This window comes from Peromyscus leucopus, chromosome 8b (genome assembly GCF_004664715.2).
Source record: "Peromyscus leucopus breed LL Stock chromosome 8b, UCI_PerLeu_2.1, whole genome shotgun sequence".
Taxonomy (NCBI): Eukaryota; Metazoa; Chordata; class Mammalia; order Rodentia; family Cricetidae; genus Peromyscus; species Peromyscus leucopus.
Window position 1 is genome coordinate 101,456,778 of NC_051086.1, and position 21,291 is coordinate 101,478,068.

A 21,291-nucleotide genomic window follows, 5' to 3' on the forward strand; every position below is an offset into this window, starting at 1 on the left:
GGCAGGCTGGGACACAGGAAAACTTCAGTTACAATGGGTTAATTTAAGATGATACGGCTAGCTAGCAAGAAACTTAAGCCACCGGCCACACAGTTGGTAATTAATATAAGCCTCTGAGTGATATTTTATAAGCGGCTGTGGGACCACGGGGCTGGGTGGGACTGGAGAAACCTCCGGCTACAATGGTGGGCTGCCCCCCACCCCCACTCCCAGGACATCCGACTGCTCTCCTGGGCAAGCAGTTCACTCACTAAACAACTGTTGTCACTGTCATTCAGCAAGACTCAGGACCTGATTGTGTCCATGGCTTAACCACTGTATCACAAACTCAGCCCAGGCCTATCAGACCCCAGCCATGAGATATGCCTTAGTGAGTGGAGAGCCTCAAACCTAGAAACCTCCCTCCCACTCAGACACCTGGACCGTGTGGCTGGCTGCAGGTGCTCAGGAGGGTTAACTGCCTTTGCTTTGGTTCATCTGCAGGTTACTCAGCGGTTATCTGAGGTGTTGACGGTTGACTGGTCACAGAGTTAGATGCCCTGCCAGCTCTGGGCCTCATTCACACAAGCTGAGACATCAGTGTCTCTGATCACAACACTTCTGCTGTTGGCTTTTGGTCACGGGCAGCCAAACGGGGTCACAGCAGGCTTCCCTCCTCACCTTTGTCCTGCTCACAGTGGACAGGGAGTGAGAACTCTGCGCTCACATGCAGAAAATCACAAGCCCCAGAGCCATTCATGGGGTCCTAGTAGATTTTTGGCACCTGATCAATAATGTGGATTTCAAAACACTCAAATGGGCTGGGTGTGTCAGGTAAACGGCAAACTGTCTGCTTGGTGTATGTGAAACTTAAACATCAGTGCCACAAAACAAACAAACAAAAACAGAGCCACACCCTCTCTCAAATATACCATGTTACACATCTGAACAAATGTTTGCATTGTAAATTGTTACTTTAGTAGGGTCTGGTGAGATGGCTCAGCAGAGTTTTTGTTGTTGTTTGGTGTTTCGTATTGTTTTGAGACGGGTTCTCACTTATATAGCCTTGGCTGGCCTGGAACTTGCTATGTAGACCAGGCTAGCCTCTAATTCACAGAGATCCACCTGCTTCTGCCTGATAATGGGATTTAAAACATGCACCACCATGCCTGTTGAGGACCAATCTTTTTTTTTTTTTTTTTTTTTTTTTTTTTTCCAGACAGGGTTTCTCTGTATAGCTTTGCACCTTTCCTGGAACTTGCTCTTTAGCCCAGGCTGGCCTCGAACTCACAGAGATCTGCCTGGTTCTGCCTCCCAAGTGCTGGGATTAAAGGCGTGCGCCACCACCGCCCAGCGAGGACCAATCTTAATTTAATCATGTTCTTATCCTTCCCTTTCTTCCTCTGGATTATTTTGTACATACTCCTAGGTATTATATCATTTCAGATCAAAATATTTCAGCGTGTACCCCTGTACCCCTGGAGGCATCTTTCTCTCTTATTTTTTTAAATTATTTTTTTAATTTCTTTTTATGTACATGGATGTTTTTGCCTGTGTTACGCTTGTGCACCACAGGCATGCAGTGCCGGAGGAGGGCAGAAGGGGCATCAGATCTCTTGGGACTGGAGTTACAGCAGGTGATGAGCAGCCATATAGGTACTGGGAATCAAATCCATGTCCTCTGAAGAGCGGTCAGTGCAGTTAAGAGCATAATTGTCTGGCTAAGTGAGTTTTCCAATTCCTCTTAATCTGTCAGTTAGATTCCCTTCCTCTTCCTTTAGAAACTATTCGATAAAGAATGTTTGTTTTGTAGCTCTAAGGTCTGCATTTTTCAGACTGGTCCGCACGGTGTTATTTCGCACCACCCTCTAGTCTCTATTTCCTGTAAATCTGTGGTTGCATCTGTAGGTTAGTCAGAACACGGTGGGCTCTGGACAAAGCCACCTCCATTGGCGCCGCATTCGCTCCTACCAAGGGGCTCATCTTACCGGTCTGTCTCTTGCAGAAGGACCTTTTAAAGGTGAATGTGATCTCTACACGAGGACGCGTCACCGTCCAGTCTGAGGAACGTGGGTAGCAAAGCTGGAAAATGATGGTTCGAGCTGGAAATAGTGTGATCGAGCAATGAATGATAGGCTTGTGTGGTGGGTAAACAGTCCCTGAAGGAAACTCCCGAACTCTTCTGGGCAAAGAACACCGCCCGGGGTGACTAATGTGAACGGAACAACAGTGACATTGATGGAGAAATTGTGTGTTGCTTCTAAAACCAGCTTTGTAGTGTGGGTGGACGCGCCAGGCGTCTGCTTTTAGTCACAGGTCCCTCTTCTGGACCCCTAAATGTCCCTGTGTGTCGCTCTTAAGTTTTAAAGTGGGAGATGCTGAAAAGCAGGCACACCTAGCACCCCACCGAGGCCCCTCGCCTTGGCTCCATCCCGCAGCCCGGCACTTCCCAGCCATCTGGAGGTGCTGACAAGGGTGCTTGGGTTCCACCCAGCTCCTCCCCGCCCGGTTTGCTCCATCTCCATTACTAGGCCAGAGTGCGTTCAGAGCACGAAAGGGGTGAAGGATGCTTTCAGAGCCGTCAAGAGAAAAAAGGAGGCACTTGGGGAAGCTCCAGACGCGCAGCGCAAGTATCCTAGCTGGAGGGCCGGCTTAGGGGACGACGCTCAGAGGCCCCAGTTCCGGCTCCGCGGAAGGACCCCAGTCGGAGTTCGCATTCGAATTTTCCATGTGGTCCCTGGCAGACAATTGCAAAGTCCCGCCCACCGCTATCGTCCCTCCCCTCCGCATGACGCAAAGAGGAGGAGCCTCTGAGTCTCGCTTCGCGTCCGGGCCGACTACGGCCTGAGCTCCTCCTACGCACGCGCAGATCGCGAACTCGCGCCGGCGCAGTTCGGCCCAGCCGGGCGGTCGCCCCTCCCCCTCCCTAGCAACCGCCTCCCGCTCCCTCCTCCGCCCCTCGGCCTGGTGTGCGCACGCGCACCCCTCCCGGGGCTCGCCCCTCCCTCCCCGTCACCCGTAACAACCACTCGAGCCCTCGCCGCGCCCCTCGGCGCTCCCGCCCCGTCCCCCGTCCCCGGAACCGGCGGTCGAGCGGCGGCAGCCGAGCCTGTGGCACGGCTCTCTCCCCGCGGAGCCGCCGGCATGAACGCATCCCGCCTCCCCGCGTCCCCGACCCGGTCCTTTTGACAAGAGGTAAGCGCGCGTCGTCGTGGAGGACTAGGAGCGTGCCCGGGTCCCCGCCCCCGGCAGGGTCCCTCTGCCGCGGCGGCCGCGGGCGCTCGCCCTCTCCGGGACGGCAGAGCCGCCCGGGTCCCTCAGCCGCCGCCGCCCCCATCCGGCCCGCCCCCTCCATCCAGCCCCGGCCTGCAAGGAGGCGCTCCCCCGGCGCCGACCCTGGGCTGATTTTCAAACACCAATTATCATGCAATAGAGGCAGCCCCGGCCTCTGGTGCCATTTGGCGGTGGTCACTCCGGATGCCCGCGCAGGGAGTGGATCGGGATCAGGCCCCCAAAGCCGAGAACCGGCCCGAGTTCAGGGAGCTGGCGAGCAAGCTGGTCCTTCCGTGTAGTCACTTTGGGGTAAGAGTTTCTTAATCCAGGCATCACGTAGTGCTTGCATCCTCTCCTATCCGTCAGCACCTGGTAATCATTCTCCTTTTATTTGGGAGATACCTGAAAACTCATTTTCTCAATTAAAAAAAAAAAAAAACGTAAACGATTATTGGATTCCCCACCGAGCACCAGCATTGTAAGGTTTACGAGAGTGAATGGAACGCGGTCTCCGCGCTCCAGGACGCGTCAGCGCTGGAATCAAGATTAATGAAGGCTTAAGTTTGGAGGAGAACTGAGGAGTTTGGTTCACGGACTCATGGTTTGAAAGCTGGAAGTGTAAGATCATCTCACAGAGATGGAATCAGATAGGCGAATGGCATGCTTGAGGTCACCCAGAGTTATTAGCCTTTATAGTTTTTCAACTGTTGGAGGGTGGTTTTTCAGCATAGCCTGCTCCTTCTGAGTGCTACGCCACGCCAACATAGCAGAGAAAGTTGCAGAGCTGTTTAAAGCATGTAAACAGGGTAGAAGTGCAGCGATATAGAATGCAATTCTCTGAAATATATCGGTATAGATTTGTTGTTTGTTTGGTTTTTTTCGAGACAGGGTTTCTCTGTGTACTTTTGGTGCCTGCCCTGGATCTCTCTGTAGACCAGGCTGGCCTCAAACTCACAGAGATCGCCAGCCTCTGCCTCCCGAGTGGAGTGCTGGGATTAAAGCCTCCACCGCCCAGCTCGTTGTTTGTTTTTTAACAGCTGGAATTTGTGGTGGTTAGATACTTGATACTTGAACTTTTGAATGTCTTTTCACCATATTGAGATGTTATAACATCCTTACTGTTTGGACCTCAGCAGGACTGGTGGGCTCACTGGGTTCTTTTTTTCTTTTGTTTTTCTCCCTCTCTTTTAAGTAGGTGAGCAAAACGTTCCAGATGACTCTGAACACAAGGGTGTTTGCAGAGAAAGCCAGCCTTGCCGGCACTAGAGTGATTATATATGCAAAGGAGGGTTCCTTGACCTCAGGCTTAAGCATGTAATTGATTACTTTGCAGGATCAAAGCTCCACGAGGCTGGAGGTTTTTGGAGTCCCTTTAGTAGAAGCTGGGCAGCTTCCCTGCCATTGGTAAACAGTCTCTGAAATTGGAGCATGCAGTTAGAAAACAGGAAGCAACAAAGTTCCCTTTGAAGCCAGCTCTTGAGTATTCCATAATTTGAGAAACAGTAGTCCCATCCAGTGTCCGGTCCCCCGTCTCCATGTCATCCCCAGAGCTTATGTCTTAACGTGTTACTATTTTTGTTTGGCTCCTGGTGGAAGTTGTTCAAGAGAAAATAGAGTAATTGAATCCTAGGATTTCATTGCTGTGGAAGATTAGAACTCCTGACCCAGGGATGCTGATGTAGGGGTAGAGGGCCCCCCTTCAGACCAGCGTGGCTCCATCCATGTGGGCCTCCTTTGCGGTGTCTTAATGCCTCCTTACTTCCCCCATCAGAATATTTTGGCATGTCATCTTCCTTTTTTGTGTGTGTGCTTGGGATTATGACCTGTGGGTGGTCTCTTTAGGATGGGGCATGGTCCGTGAATTCAAACTCACTTTTTTTCTGTAATGTGATTATTTATTATACATATTTTTGTTTTTCAGGAGTAAGAAGATTGCTATTAAATTACAACCATGGTGCAAAAATACCAGTCCCCGGTGAGGGTGTATAAACACCCTTTTGAGTTAATTATGGCTGTAAGTACTTCACATTTCAGTTTACTCTGCCTTCTTTTTGAGATTAAACTCGGATGATCTGCAAACAATGCTCACTGTTATCATTGCTTCTCTTGCTCTGCTGTTCTTGTGATTGGGACTTGTGTCCAGAATCTTTGAGCCTCTGAAACTGCACATCTGTGCGTTTGTGCTTTTGCAGTGTTTCTGGGGTGATGTGTGCTTGCATCATTCTCTGCTGGAGAACACAGAAGTGGGGTCCTGACCCAGCACTTCCTGTGGACTTTTCTGGTTGTCTTTGTTCAAGTAGCTGCGCACAGGGAGTGTGGTTTCTCCCTTGTGATGCTTCTTTGGGTGAGAACTTGGTCCTGAGGGAAGTCACCTCCCTTGGTCTCAGGACTGAGTACTGTCCATTGGAGTCTTCCCTATGCGTTAATGAGCAGCACTGTTCAGTTAGTTTTTCCACCAAATAGTAAATCCATGATTCAAACCCAGGGTCCACAATGGGGCGGTTAAAGTGTTTACTTTGTTATCTGTCAGAACCGGGCTGACAAGCGTTTTACTGGAGTGAAAAGAAGCCGAGCACCATTTTCAATCCCTTGTAAATGACCGCAGAGCGGTCCTTGTCATTTCTTTTGCGGCACTGTTAAGGTGTGAGGCCCATATGGAGATGCATGCCATACTCAGGAGAGCGCATCTGTCATGAGAATTACGCAATCCGAGATGCACCTGTGGCACTGGCACCAAGCTCGGAACACGCGCCACAGCCCAGCAGGGAGATGAGCGCTGCTGCATTTGGGGCCCTGTGCCCCTTCCTGTCCGAAGGAGTACCCAGGCTGGCCTGGGACTGGAGATCTTCCTGCCTGGGGCTCCCAAGTGCTGGGCACTACAGCTGTGCACCGATAACCTGGCTGCTGCCCTCCCTCCTACCCTCGGTGACTCTTACCTGTTTCTGCTCCTTATGTGGAAAAGCTCCGGGGTTCCTGTCCTTGGAGCATCTACTCGGCATATGCTTTGATATGAGTTAGATCTATGGTCTTGAAAAGCAAAATACAAACTCAAACCTCAAGGGAACATGTCTTGCTTCTTTTCCCTGATTGAAGTATTATTTATGCACGCTGAAAAGGCCTCATGCAGCTGGGCAGTTAATCAGTTTTAACAGTAATCGCCCACACCTCTGTCAGGACAGGACATTTGCATCCTTTACCACAGACAGCTCCTTGTACAGCTTCTTTGTCAGGTGTGAGCCTTGGTTGTTGTTATGGGTAGGAGCTTTGTAGCCTAAAAATAGTTTTGTATTTCCCCTAAATATTTTATGTGAATGATTTGTGAGAAAGACACTTTTCTGTTTGCGTGCTGGCTTGGCTTTTGGTTGTGTGGGGCAAACACCCCGGGGGGGGGGGGGGGGCGTCCTCCCATCCCCACCCCCACCCCCCCCCCAGCCGGCTTGAAAGGAGTTTTGTTAGAGGACATACATGAAGTGATAGGAATCACATAGAGGTTCAGGAATTCCTGCTGGGACAGGCTGGAGCCTGGTGGTGGAGGGTGGCTCTTGGGAGCAGTTAGCTAGCTTCTCCACATGGGACCCTGCCTGCTCCCTCTGTCCCACCACCACTACTTTACTTCCTCCCTCTTCCTCCCTTGGGGCCTGCTGAGCTGGCCACAGCCTTGGGGTCCAGTTGAACTCTGGCATTTCTTGTTGCAACTTCAGTTTTTGTGGAGCCAGTTTCTGTCACATTTCCTACTTCACATTAGAGAGAGAGGTGGGGAGGGAGAGAAAGAAACAGACTGGACCCATCCTCTTCTTGGGCTGAGGCTGCGCTGTCCAGGGGAGTCACCTGACCTTTTCAGTCTACAAGGCGGCTGAAGTCAGGGAGGAGGCGTGGGGCAGTCCCTGTGTGGAAAGGCACCAGGATGGGGCTGGCAGGTTATGTTTGCCAAAACTTGGTGTTTTAAAAAGCTTTGTGTGGGCTGGTGAGGTGGCTGGCTGGGGAAGGCGCTTGCTGCCAAGCCCAGTGAGGCTGACCCACACGGCGGGAAGAGAGAACTGATGTGAGCAGTCTTCTGACCACCACACTTGCACTCTGGCACGCATTCTACCCCTCCCCTAGGAAATGTAAAAAAATGTTTGTTTGTGTGTTTGTTTGTTTTCAAAAATCCTGCATTGAGTCTGTGGTCAGAGGCAGAGGTTAGCTAGCCTCTTCCTACCCTGGATTTCCTAAAAAGGTGTATAGATTGCTTAGTGTTCAGACTTCCTGATTTCCTTTACTGTTTTCAAAATTAGGAAGTTTGCTTTGCAAATTTTATGCATGACTTTTGCATAAATTCAAATTCGAAGCCACCCCCAGTTTTTAAAAACAAGTCACTTGTAAACTACTTTTGTTTTTGGCAGTGGGTAACTTCCTCTTGGATTGTTAGTTTTTTTCTTAGGTCTGAAAATAAAATATATTTCCTTCCTCCTCCCAGAACTAGGGTTGTCGTTGTCCAGTTTTGTACAGCATCTCTCGCCCTTTCCTGACTGTGGTTTTGAGGCAGAAGAGCCTCAGCATTTACTTTGTTTTATTTATTTATTGTTATTATTATTATTATTATTATTATTATTATTATTATTGGTTTTTCCCCCAGCAGGGTTTCTCCGTGTAACAGCTCTGACTGTCTTGGAACTTACTGTGTTGATCAGGCTGGCCTCGAACTCAAAGTGCCTCTGCCTTCCAAGTGCTAGGATTAAAAGTGTGTGCCACCATGCCCGACTATTTATTTTTATTAAGGCAGACAGTAGTGTATTATGTGTAACCCAGTGGCCCTGAGAGTCCCACCATGGCTCATCCATGGAGGGGGAAGGGAGCGCTAAACAGGTGCATTGTCCTCTCAGAGGAGAAGGCAGGAGCGAAGGAACCACTCCAGTTACACCTTTGTTCTGTGAAGCCAGGGTTTGTGATTTCAGAGTGCAGAAAATCTTCAGGTGAACATTGCTGAGTACAGACAGGAATCACATATTTTAATTGCATTTCTGTTGAATTAATGAAAGTTCACTATTGGCTTGAGTGTCAGCAACATTTTTTTAAAAAATCTTGTTAAGGTTTCATTAGCTTATTTGAATTAAAAAATGGCATTTAAGCAAACAGAACTGAAGTGACGGTTTTGAGCAAGCATTTGTGACATTCTGAGGTGGGTGAGGGGAGTTAGTGGGGGATGAGATGCTTAGCTCAATGTTCCTTTCATCTCCCGCGGTCCTACTAATGCACATTCCAACATACTTTGTGAAGGTTCTGGGCCACGGTGGTGTCCCCGGCTTCAGGTTTCAGCCAGACACATTTCCTGGTGTGGCTTATCCTTCTTGCTTCAGCTCCCTGGCCTGCACAAAGGGTTTATGGTCTCCTGGGAGTACCTGGTGCATGCCACAGATCGGGGCCAGGACCAGGCAAAGGTTGACATACTGGGGTGACAGTGTTTCATTTTGAAAATTCTAGGACAAAACACAAGTTTTAAAGCTCAGCCAGCCAGGCGTAGCGGTGTGTGTGGTAGCGAGAATCTCACGTTCAGCCTGCCTGGGCCGCAGAGCGAGACCCTGACTCCGAAGTGAGACAGAGACTTTTAGGTACTCCGCTCCCCTCTCCCCAGGGTTAAAGACGTTCTGGCTGGATGTGTGAGAGGGGAGCTCTGGAGCGGTCATGGCATGAGAGCGCTGGTGTTTTTTCTGTCAAGGACAACTGTCCCTTTGGACAGTTGAGATGTGTGATGGAAGGCTCTGGTGGCTTCTGCCCTCCCAACACTCACAGCTGTCTAGTCCTGCTCCTGCCCTGGCCTCCCTCCCCCTTTTCCCGCACTTCTGTTCCTCTGTCCCTGGTGGTACTGCTTGCCACAGAGCCCCTCCTGGATGCTGAAGTTCGACACCCTGAAGGTTGTGCCTGTGGATCGTGCAGTCTGTCCCCACTGTCTCTCAGCCCCAGCCCCTGCCCAGCCGGAGCCCTTGTCCCTTTAGTAGTGACCTGGTTACGTGTTCGTTTTCCTCCTCAGTCTTTGAGCCCTTCAGGGCACCCTGTGGACCCCACCACCGTGGGTTCTGGAGGTGATTTCCTGCTACCTGCTGTTCCTCCAGGGCCCTGCCTGCCTGTGTCCGGCCCTTTAAGATCATTCTGTTCTGGCATGGTCTGTGAGCCTGGTGCCTCTGCCCCTCTGTGTCTTTTTATATTCCTTCCCCTCACATGTTTGCCTTTCCCATCTGTCTCTTCAGATCTTGTTCAGCGTGTCCTGCCCTGCTTCCTTGATGCCTCTCGAGGCATGCCTCATGCCCCCCCCCTTCCTTTTTTTCCCCTTCACTGCTGGGGGATGAACCCAGGGCCTCACGCATCCTGGGCACGTACCCCACTGCTGCGTCTCACCCCACACTTCCGACTTGTTCTTAGTATTACGTCAGCTGTAGGTACTTGGCTTATGATTGCATTGGCTTTTCGAAGTGCCAAGTGTTCCTCAGAGTGGGGGTGCTGCCCGTTGTTGCCCTTGGTCCGAAAGCACACAGGCATGTGGGGCCCGACCGAGCAGCAGATTCCCACTTGTTCACCTGAACCCTGAGGACGAGGCTCTGTGTGGATCTGGTGGGAACCCAGATCTAAACTGCAACTGTGACCTGTTCTCCCAGGCCTTTGTGTTTTCTCTGTGAGAGAGGCAGTGTGCTGGTCCTTAGGTCATCCAGGGCATCACCGGAGAAGGCCCCTCTGTGATGATGAAGTGTGATGCTCCTTTTTCCTGTGAGGTGTGCAGAGCTGTTGGTACACACAGGGGCAGCAATGGAGTGGTTGCTGCACAGTTGAAGAACAAGAAGTCTTCATTGCCAGTGTGGTTGTTGATTAAATAGCCCACCAAACACACACACTGTTTCTCCCCATTCCCGTTTGTGTCTTACAGCCTCTCTCTAGAACAGCTGAAAGGAGGAGATAGAGATTATCTATCCTCCACAAGTCTAGATGCAAATTCCACCAGCCCCAACTAGTTTGTACCCTAGTGAATAGCCAGTGGTGGACAGCCACATCCTCCTCGGCCTTTTTCTGGTACCCCTTTGCCCACGTCCAAGTATCAGACAAAATGAGTCCCTTTGTACACACAGATGGTTCTGCTGTGACTTTTAGCTCAGATGGGCATTTATCTTTAAGCTTTATTATTACAGCCATCTGTAAACAAGAGGAGAGGGGAGCCTACTGTTTCCTAATAAGTCCCTGTGGACTCTGTGGGGTGCTAGGCAGAATCTTAAACTTGAGTGCATCCTGAGGAGGTGGCTCTGCTCCCTGAAGGTGGGTAGGGTGGGCTGCCCGCTGGGATCTGCAGATCAGTTTGCAGTGTTGAGCATCGAATGTTGTCATCCAACAATTTGTTGTTTTTATATTTATTTTATTTTTATGTGAGTATTTTGCCTGCATAGATGTAGGTGCACCATGTGTGTGCTTGGTACGCTCATATGTTAGAGGAGGGCATCAGATCCCCCCTAGATTTGGAGTTCAGATGCTTGTGAGCTGCCATGTGGGTGCTGGGAATTGGACCTGAGTCCTCTGCAAGAATAGCCAGTGCTCTTACCTGCTGAGCCATCTCTCCAGTCCCCTTTTATCTTCTTGAACTGCCTTTTCTTCCCTTCACCTTAGGTTTCATCCTTGGGTCTTTTTCTGTTTCTGATTTTAGTTTCCAATTTTGTGGTAATTAGACATGATATTTGCAATTATCTGTTGTTTGACCTCAAACAGCCTGGTGTGTGGTGAGTTCCTTTCTCCTTTTTCCTATGGATATGTGGTTTAGGCTGGATTTAGACTCTCGATCTCCTGCCTCCATCTCCAGAGTAGCTGAGATTCTAGGGCCCGTGCCTAGCTAGAGTTCATTTCTACTCTCACAAATGAGCACATGCTCCCCAGGAGACTTCCTCAGAGCATCCATGCAGCCGGCACTGATGGGGCCTGGGGTCCCGGTGGCTTGCACGTTCCTGGTCATTCCCTGATGAGTGCAGATGCTGTGGACGTGCTGTGCTCTCGGATGAGGTTCAGCATAGTGCCCTGCTGCATTCAGCAGAAGCTGAGGTAAGTCAGCTGACTGACTTGCTGTTAAAAGTGGGCCATTCTAGTTTGCATGTGGGGAGCAGGCCTTTCCCGGCCTTCATCCCATTCCTTTGCACGCCAAGTCAAATCATGTTGACTGTGTGGGGGGGGGGCATTATGGGTGCTATAGCATTTTTTAGAGAAATGAGGCAGGATCAGATTTAACTCCAACAAAAACAAATCTCCAGACATTGCATTTTGGGAAATTTCAGGCATACACAAATAAAGAGAATTGTAGACTGCCGTGTACCCACCCATCACCCAGTTCCCAAGTGTTATCAACTTGCAGTGATTTTCTGCTGTCCTCTTTGGTACCCCAAGTCAGGTTGTTGGTTATGGGCAGTATTTCTCCAGCTCACAACATAACCATGTTGTCACCCCAGTTAATAGTTCTTCCTTGGTATCACTCACTCCACCGCCTTCTCAGGTCCCTAAAAAGAAAACGGGGCTATGGCTTACTGCAATGGTTCTCGACCTGTGGGTCTCGACCCCCTTGGGGTCGCATTATCAGATCTTTACATTACGATTCATAATAGCAAAAGTACAGTATGAAGTAGCAATGAAATAACTTTATGGTTGAGGTCACCACGACATGAGGAACCATACTGAAATGAAAGAGTCACAGCACTGGGAAGGCTGAGAACTGCTGGCTTACTTGTCTCCCCCTTCCATGTGCTGCCTGTCTCTCGGCCCGGCCCTGTCCCCAGCTCCTGTCCTCTGTTTGCATTCCCGCCTCTGATTTGTTAGGGAAACTGGGTCATTTGTCCTGGGTGCTGCTGCAGCCTTTTGCTGATTTAACTGTTCTCTTAAGCCAGGAGGCAGAGAGGGCCCAGCCTGAATACCATCATTTAAACACGTTCTCCGTCCTCCAAAACATGGATTAAAACCACTGTTCCTGGTCATTCCCTGATGAGTGCAGATGCTGTGGATGTGCATGCCAGGTGCCCAGTCTCTTCAGGTTAAACTGGGCTGTCCTATTTATAGTTTCTTTTTAACCCAGTGACTTGGGTCACATGCTTGTACTGAGCACCATGGCTGTATTGGCACAGTTTCTGTGAAGTGTATGCAGGAAGCTCTTGGGGGAAGACTGGTCCATGGGAGGCATTTCGGCCAGGTGTCCACTTGTGCTGGTCACTTGGGCTTTGCCCTTTCCCACACTTCTTTCTTCCGGCCCTTCATGAGAATCACTGTTGTAGAGAGACAGGTTGGAGTAGGTGGCAGCTGTTACGGTTGGCATGTATTTCTTGTGTGTTTCTGTTGGTGCTGTGGTAACGAACATGGCAGGTACTGCCTGTCACCCTTGGAAGGGCAGGATTAGGGGCTGCCTCTAATTGTTAAATTAAGAATTAAATTCTTCATTTAAGGAAGATTGTATGCAGTTCCTGTTAGTTCCAGCTACCGAGGAAGCTGACGCAGAAGGATCACTGGAGCCCAGAATTTGAGACCAGACTGGGCAACATAGTGAGAAGTTGCTTGGAGGAGGGAAAGGAAGGAAGGGGGAAAAAGCTGCTTTTTGTCTGTCTGCCTTTCACAGTTACTAAAGTCCATTTTGCTCTTTACCCTGAATATGTATTAAGCAGTTTGTCTTAAGAATGAGTCAGTCTTGGGAAGAATGCTGGTGTGTCTGCGTGACTTTTGGGAACAGCTGATTTTATCTTTTTGTTGGGGATTGAACTACACTAGCTGCATCCCAGCTCTTGGTCCTGCAAGTTGGACAGAGGTCACATTGGAGCATCTTTTGGTCAGATGTGTTTGTGATTTACACTTGGATTGTGTCCCAAGAGACTCTGGTGCAGATCACAGTTTGCATTCATGCTGAGGTTGGTTGTTACCGTAGCTGCCTGAGAAACATGTTCGCCACATAGCACACTGTTTCTATTAGTTTCTTGCTGAGCACACGGTTTGTTTTAAGTAACATTCTTAACTCTTGAGTGAGTAGTAATCTGATTTTTTTTTTATAAAAAGATGTAAGTCTAAGAAGTTATTATTAAGTGAGTCTGTTTTCTTGGTAGCTGTTACTCTGTGATGTCAGTTTTCCTAGTCATGAAATGCTTTTCTCTTCTCTCTTAAGTTTCTTGCCTGTACACATATTAAAACCAAGGCCAGAACTAAAAGTTTCAGGTACATATATTCAGAAGTAAATTGATTTGGGGATAATGGATCCTGCAGCACTTGCTCCCGGACACCATCACCTGCCTTTTTACTGGCTGACGTCATTGTTGAGAATAACAGTTCTTACCATTCTACATTCACACTGCTGAACCAGAATTTCTAGGGTAGGTGCACAGTCTGAGGTCTTGCCATCAGGTACTGGTAGTTCTGAAACCTGCTCAAGTTGGAAAGCTGCTGGGTCAGATCATTCACAGGAAGTTAGGAGAAAGCAGGTGGATTCGAGTTACAGCATTTTCAACTTAAAATCCCAGAGTCCGTCCTTCACTGGGCTGTGCAGTCTGCTCCCCTGTCTTTTCTTGTAGGGAGTGCAGCATGCCCTGGGGTACTGTCTCCCTCCATGCTCTGGCCTTCTCCAGAGTGCTGAGTTTTTGGGTAGTTAAGTAACTTCAAAGATATGTTAATAAATGGGTGCTTCCCTGTCTTTAAACCGTGTAGATGGTTTTATTTGCTAATTTTAGGTAGATTTGTACTATATGTTAAATTTTTGTGGTTGTAAAACGTGTATATAATAATTTCATTTTAAAGCATTTTAAATGTATAGTTTAGGGTATTAAATACAGACATAATTAAATACAGTGCCTCCATCTTAACCATCATTTCAACCAACACTGTACCCATTAACCAGACACTCACACCCCAGCCATCATCTCCCCTCCTTTGTAGGCAGTGCTGGGATGGAGTCCAGGGCCAAGTACATACTAAGCAAGGACCTTACCACTGCGTTACCCACCCTAATTCTGTTTCCTGTGTCTGTAAGTCTGTCTTCTCTTCGGTTCTGCAAAGATGCGGAGGCATTTTTGATCTTCTGTATCTACTTAGCCTGATGTTTTCAAGGCTCCTCTGTGTTGGATCAAAATTCCTTCCTTTTCTTTTTCTTTTTTGTTTATTGGTTTTTGAAACAGGGTCTTACTATGTAGCTCTGGCTGGCCTGGATCTTTCTGAAACTCAGAGATCTGCCTGCCTCTCCCTTCCAAGTGTTGGGACCAAAGGTATGCACTACTACACTTGGCAATTTTATTCATTTTTTTCCTTTTTCGGGGGAGCGGGGCAAGGTTTCTCTGTATTTTCTCTGTCCTGAAACTTGCTTTGTAGACTAGGCTGGCCTCTAACTCAGAGATCTGCCTGTCTCTGATTCCTGAGTGCTGGGATTAAAGGCATGTGCTTCCATGCCCGACTTAATTTCGTTAATTTTCAAGACTGGATAATGTAATCCATTGTGTATGTACATATCCATCCATCCATTCATTCATTGATTAACATTTTGGTTGCTTCTGCCTTTTGACTATGAGGTATAATGTACATTTTAAATACTTTTAAACATGTATTCTGTGTGTCTATAATGTGTGTGGAAGTGAGAAGACAACCAGCAGGAGTTGATTCCTTCTGTACACCATGAGGGTCCTAGGGACCATGCCCATGTTCAAATGCCTTTCCCTTCTGAGTTATCTGGCCAGCCCCTGCACTGTACTTTTTGATTTTGTTAAGATTTATTGTTGTGCGTATCAGTGTTCATCTGCATGTATGTATGTGTACCACATGTGTGCCTGGTGCCTGCAAAGTCCAAGAGTGTCAGATTCCTTGGAATGAGTTACAGGTTGCTTTGAGCCACTATGTGGGTGCTGGGAACCAAACATGGGTCCTCTACAAGTACTCTTAACTGCCAAACCATCTCTCCAGCCCATACTGTACATTTTTACTCTAATATTAACAATAATAATAATAATAATTGCATTCCTCTCCATGTGTGTTGTTTTGTTTTGAACTTGTTTATTTGAGGACATGGTCTTGCTCTGTAGCACAATCTGACCTCAGATTCATGATTCTGCAATGGTTTCTTGAGCATTAGAGTTAAGGCGTGTGCAAGCAAGCCCAGCTCCAGCCCATCCTTTACCTTGGGTAGACTCAGACTAGTTCAGTCATTCCAAGGAGAGGGTGGTTTACATCTTATCTTTTCTGTAGTGTTGGGACTCAAACCCAGGGCCTTGTCCATGTGGCCCTTGGCTTTCCCATCCAGATAGCCCCCAGCCTGCTGTGGAAGTGGGATGACGAAGCAATAGCTTTCCACTGGTGGCCCGGTCTGTCCCCTCGAGGTCTGGCGTCAGTCAGGACTGCTCTTGACTTCCTGTCTTCTGTGACAGAAGCCTGAGCCCCTCAGGCTCTGATGCCGCAGAGCTGATAGCAGTGCTCTGCGGGCCCTTGGCTGTCTCGGCCTGCTGACTCCACACGGCTTTGCTTGTGGTTCCTGACACCAGATACTGTTTCCATAGTTCATTGCATTCTTTTATGTGGGCAAACACATGGCATTTTTAAAGCTGACAGCTGCAGTTCCCTGGAACACCAAATGCTTCTTCTGAAGGCCATGGATTATCTTTTACGCTGTGAAAAGTCAAACAGCTCTGCTAAGTGGATGGAGCTTGACTTGAAGGCCTGCAAAATGGACTGACTGTTGGAGGTGCATTTATATTTGGTTTGTTCCGTTCCGTTTTATCCTTTTTTTTTTTTTTTGACACAGGCTGTCTCGCTTATGCTGGCCTCCATCTCCATCTCCATGGGAGAAGGACCCTCAGCTCCCCATTGGGCCTTCCACCTCCACCTCTCAAGTACTGAAGTTACAGGCGTGTGCCACACACCTGGTCTGGGAGGGTCTGGTGACTTGAGGCCAGGGCTTCGTGCATGCTAGGACGCTAGGAGAGTAGTCCCCACACCGAGCTGCCTCCAGCCCTAGTGTCCCTTTATTCTCTAGTGGGGACCGGCCAATGTTGGGATTTTAATTTTGCTTATTGAAGAATTTGCGTCAGCATATAGAGTTCTTTTGCTTTTCCACATGTTTGTGGCCAGGCGCTGTCAGGCAGCAGTGGTTTGCTTTGTTTATTTTTCTGTGAGCAGCAGATAATGCTGTTTTAATAGTTGAACCCTAACACAAAAGAGTGGGATTAACATGCCGCTGATGTGTTAGAGCCAAGTATAGCACGAGCTGCTTCGTGGGCTGGAACTGCAGGAATGAGGATTGCAGCGGAGGGAAATGGTGGGCGGAGTAGTCTCCAGGCTGCTTAGTAGAGAGAGCCAGGGCTAGGGTCTTGTCCTGACCAGCAGCTGGGCTTGCATGGGTCTGTGCCCCAGTTGTCATGTCCAGCTGCATGTGTGCTGTTGCTGTGGAGTTTGCCCTTGAGTGAGGTGCCCCTGCCCTCCACTTTCCTGGCATGATTGTTTTTGATGTAGGGTCTGGCCATACTTGGCTCAAACTCCTGGCTGAAGTCCTCCCACCCCAGTCTCCTCGAGGGGCTGGGAGTGCAGGTGCTGGTACACTGGGCTTCCTTTACTCTGTTTGTACCCATTTAAATAGCATTATAATAAAACAGCTGCTCAGCACTTGGGATGGAAGGAATATTTTATATTTTAAAAGGGCTGTCAGCTGGGAGTGAGGGTGGTACGCACCTCTAACCTCAGCACCCAGCACATGGACTGTACAGATGGGATGTTTGAAGCCAATCTGGGTGCATGGTAAGACTCCCATCGGCCAGGAATGTGTCCTGGGCACAGAGAGGTTGCTTTTACTCTTAGGAATCCACATCGGCCAGGTCCTTAAAACTGGGTTTTGTTTGACGTCCAGCCAGCGGTTGGTAGTTGCAGGGGGAGGGGACATGTCCTTGTATTAACCTGCCTGTGTCCAGATGAGTGGGCTGTTGACAGAGGAGTCTTGAACATGTACAGGAGACCCTTCTGCCCCTTTGGTGTAGTACTTGGGTGCTGTGGTCCTCTGAGGACTGGGGAAGTTGTCCTCTCATAGTGTATAATCCGGGCTGTCTTTGATCTTGTGGTCTTCCTGCTTCAGCTTCCAGAGTACTGGGATTACAGGCATGAGACACCATGTATGGCTTTAAAGAAACTTTAAAGAACTTTAAAGAAACTTAGAGAGTATTAATTGTGTAGCAGTAAAGCAAAGGAGGACCATGTGTCATTGGGGGTGGAAAATGATTCTAAGCCCAATATCCACCTTCTGGAATCTGGTGATTCTCTGGAGAGTTGACACAGCTCATTCCCTTGTGTGGGTTCTCAGGTGTGTAGTGGGCAGCAGAACTGTGTCCACAGGCTGTCTGATGAGGCCATCTGGCTTGGCCTAGAGACCAGCCTGGCCTCCTATGTGGCTGACAGGGAGCCTGCTGCTGAACCAGCTTTTGCAAAGCAAAGAGCACAAGTCCAGGAACAGTAGCTAACATAGGAACATGCTGCAGTGCCACATTATTGGTCAGACTGTACAAATGAGTGAGCTTTAAAACTGCCGGCCAAGAGACTTCCTGTAAGCAGAAGTTTTGGTCCCACCAGCAACTCCCAAGTACCTGGCAGCTGCTTCCCAAATAATTGACTCAGAGGCTTAATATTACTTATAAATGCTTGGCCAGTAGCTCAGGCTTACTACTAACTAGATCTTACATGTAAATTAACCCTTAATTCTTATCTATGTTTAGCCACAAGGCTTGGTACTTTTTCTCCAGGCTTACCTGTGCCCTGCTGTGCCAGTCAGTGCCCCTCCCTGGTGTTTCATGGCCCTCTGGGTTTCTGTCTTTTAGGTGGACAGCGTATGTCAGCCAAGGGCCATCTGGGAATTTCAGGCTCTCATTTGCCCTGTCATACTGCCTTCCAGTTAGTCTTCAAATGACAGGCCTTGGAGGAGGACCACTGAGCGGCATACATGATGGTAGAGGAGATGGGGACGGAAGCAAAAATCCAGAAGTCAATGGGAGCCATCATGCTGCTGGGGTCAGGTCTCTAGTACCAAACTGCGAGAGTGCCCAGAAGGCTTTTGTCTTGAGAACAGTAGTGGACTTTCTGGGGCTCTGGGAACCCAGGCTAATGTTGACACTTATTCAGGCCACCACAGAGCCCAGTTCCTGACATGAGTCCAGATTGTGTTTCCTCATTGTGTAGGGAATGTTAATACTATTAGCAGCAGGCCTGCTTCAGGACGGCCTGTATTAGGGGCACATTCTAGAGGACACCTCATCACTCAGAGCCCCAGTCTGTGTCTTATGAACCTTCTCTTTCTGTCTTTTCACCTTCGGGGCTGTATTTTGTGCTTCAGCAGCAGTGGAATGTACTAGCTCACCATTGAGCCCGATCCTTGCCTGTGTGACCAAGGGAGAGAGACCAAGATGCCGACAATTACATCTGGTTTCTTTTTTATGGTTGGCGAATTACACATTAAAGTAACTGGTTTCCAACAAAGCCTCATGAATTTTACATCTTACATTTAGGGTCCTGGGGAGATCATTGTCATGTGAATAGATGAACACAGGTTTTTATATGGTGCATTTTCAGAGAACCACTGAATGAAATCCTTACTTTGGCCAGGCCTAGTGTTTTTAGCCTGAAATCTCAGCTACTCTGGAGGCAAATTCCAGGCCATCCTAGGAAACTTAAGGAGACCTGGTTTCAAAATAAACAATAGAAAAAGAGTTGGGCTAGAGAGCCATAATGAAGTGCTTGCCTGGCGTGTGGGAAGCAGTGCTTCAGGGGAGGAACCCCCAGAGCCGAGCCTTAGTGTGTGAGCTGTGGGCAGACTTGGAAAGGCTCTCCTTGCTCTGCAGAGCTCGGCTGGCCTTGGCAGTGTGCCCATGCCTGTACTTCCTACTGCTTCCTGCCCCGAGGAAGTTAGTGTGCTACCATAGCATACTGCGCTGTGAGCCTGTCATGGGACAGGGTCAGAAACACTAGGCAGTTCCTAATCTCTCAACAGTGCTTTAAGTTGAGGAAGATGAAATGGCAGCTCAGTGAGCAGTCACCTTCCCTAGGACATTGTGGGTGTGCCCTCCGTGTGTGTGTGTGTGTGTGTGTGTGTGTGTGTGTGTGTGTGCGCGCGCGCACGCGCGCGCGCATTCAAAATCCTGATGCCAAGTCTTCTCTTGTGGTTTGAAATGGTATCTCCCTGTCCTGGGAAGGACAGAGCAGGGTCCAAATCTCAGAAAACTCACTGTACTTCCTCACTTTAACATGCAGAGATGGTATGAGCTTGCCTTTAATCCCAGCACTGGGAAGGCAGAGATAGGCAGATTTCTGAGTTCGAGGCCAACTTGGTCTTCTGTTCATAACAGCAAAATTAAATTATGAAGTAGCAATGAGATAATGTTATGGTTGGGGTCACCACAACATGAGGAACTGTATTAAAGGGGCACAGCATTAGGAAGGCCGAGAACCACTGCTCTTGAGCCTCCCTCCTCGTCCTAGACTTTCCCACTGGTGTCCTGTGTGGTGTGATTCTTGCTGATGAAGTCTGGTGACTTAGAGTCTGCTCAGAGCCAGCCACACTCCCCTCCCCCCCAGGTACTCTGCTGTGTGCCTGTGGTGTCATGAATCTGCCACGCAAACTGTCCTGAAACATTTCTCCAGCTTCAGTATATTACTTTTTGGAATGTTGTTCAATGGTGTGCATCCCACCCTGACTCAAGCGTTCTGTCTGATGGTAAAAACGGTGCTGGCAACCCTGCCGCAGAGCTCTGTGTGTAGTAGGTAGGGATCATAACCCAGAGACGTTACCCAGAAAGGCGAGGAACGGTTATCTGCAGGACGTAAGCAGGTGCAAGGTGTGGCATCCCCAGGCTGCTGTCTGGGATGCCAGTCTTGAGCTGTTCAGACAGCAACAGGCTCATGAATGAGGACAGGCTGAGTTTTCTAATTAAACTAAAAAGCAGAAGATGCAGTTAGCCAGACGTGCTTGGTTATACTTAGAAGTTTATTTTAAGACTCAGTTGCTCCCTTCAGTCTGTTACTGTTATTAACATTTCTTGGTGGTCTTACCTGGGAATTCTTTTTTTATAAGATTAAGAAAAAATTATGTCTGGAGAGATGGCTCAGAGGTTAAGACCATTGACTGCTCTTTGAGAGGTCCTGAGTTCAGTTCCCAGCAACCACATGGTGGCTCACAACCGTCTGTAATATGATCTGGTGCCCTTTTGTGGTGTGCAGGCAAAAACATGCAGACAGAGCACTGTATACATAATAAATAAATAAATTTTTTTAAAAATTACATCTATGTGTGATTGCCTACATGAATGCATGCACACACCATGTGTGTGCCTGGTGCCAGCGGTCAGAAGAGACTGTCAGATCCCCTGAAACTGAAGTTAGAGATGGTTGTAAGCTGCCATGTTGGGACTGGGAACTGAACCCAGGTCCTCTGCAAAAGCAGCAAATGCTTTTCATCACAGAGCCATCTCTCTGGCCTCTTGCAAGGGAATTCTTAAAAGAATAATACAAGTATTTCTGGGTGTGAAGTTGACCTGGCTGCAATACCCATCACCCCATTGATAGCTAGGGCTGATTGGCTTGGCTGATCTGGTTGGCTAGTCCAGTGTCCCCTTCCTCCAGCACTGCTCCATGTTGAAGAGGACGATATTTTCCAAATAGAGGAGGGCTGGTCTTCAGTCAAGGGTGTACAAGTAGCTGCACTCCCCTGCAGAAATACAGGTATTTCAAGATAGACTATCTAGATGCCCTTGGTAAATCACGGCTTTAGCTGTTGAGCTAATTGGTCCTTATTAGGTTCAGCTAGAAGCCACAGAGGCAGTGTGGAGCAGTCTCTTCCACATAACCATATACAGTCAATTTGAGTAGTCCATGTCACCGTGGGCTCAGGATGGGCAGGAGGCCAGTCTTGGTTGCATTGAAATTCTGCCCCCCCCCCCCCAAAAAAAAAAAGCCAGGCATAGTGGCTTTGTAGTCCCATCACTTGGGAGGCTGAAGCAGGAGGATTGCCACAAATTTGAGGTTAGACAGGGTTTCTCTGTGTAACAGCCCTGGCTGTCC

At 48.7% G+C, this 21,291-nt stretch overlaps 1 protein-coding gene across 3 annotated transcripts in view; it reads left to right on the forward strand.

Annotated features, from left to right (window-relative positions):
• Nucleotides 1-2,998: 2,998 nt before the first annotated feature.
• The window catches only part of Sec14l1 (SEC14 like lipid binding 1), a 45,260-nt gene continuing 26,967 nt past the window's right edge, over nt 2,999-21,291 (forward strand). Inside the window, exons 1-2 of one of the 3 annotated variants that reach the window (XM_028889740.2) lie at nt 2,999-3,174; nt 5,174-5,266. In XM_028889740.2, the coding sequence (XP_028745573.1) occupies nt 5,204-5,266 (63 nt within the window). In that variant the 5' untranslated portion in view covers nt 2,999-3,174; nt 5,174-5,203. Of the gene's footprint in view, nt 3,175-3,416; nt 3,562-5,173; nt 5,267-21,291 lie in introns of those variants that run through there. The other 2 variants (XM_028889742.2, XM_028889741.2) reach the window with 2 other exon arrangements.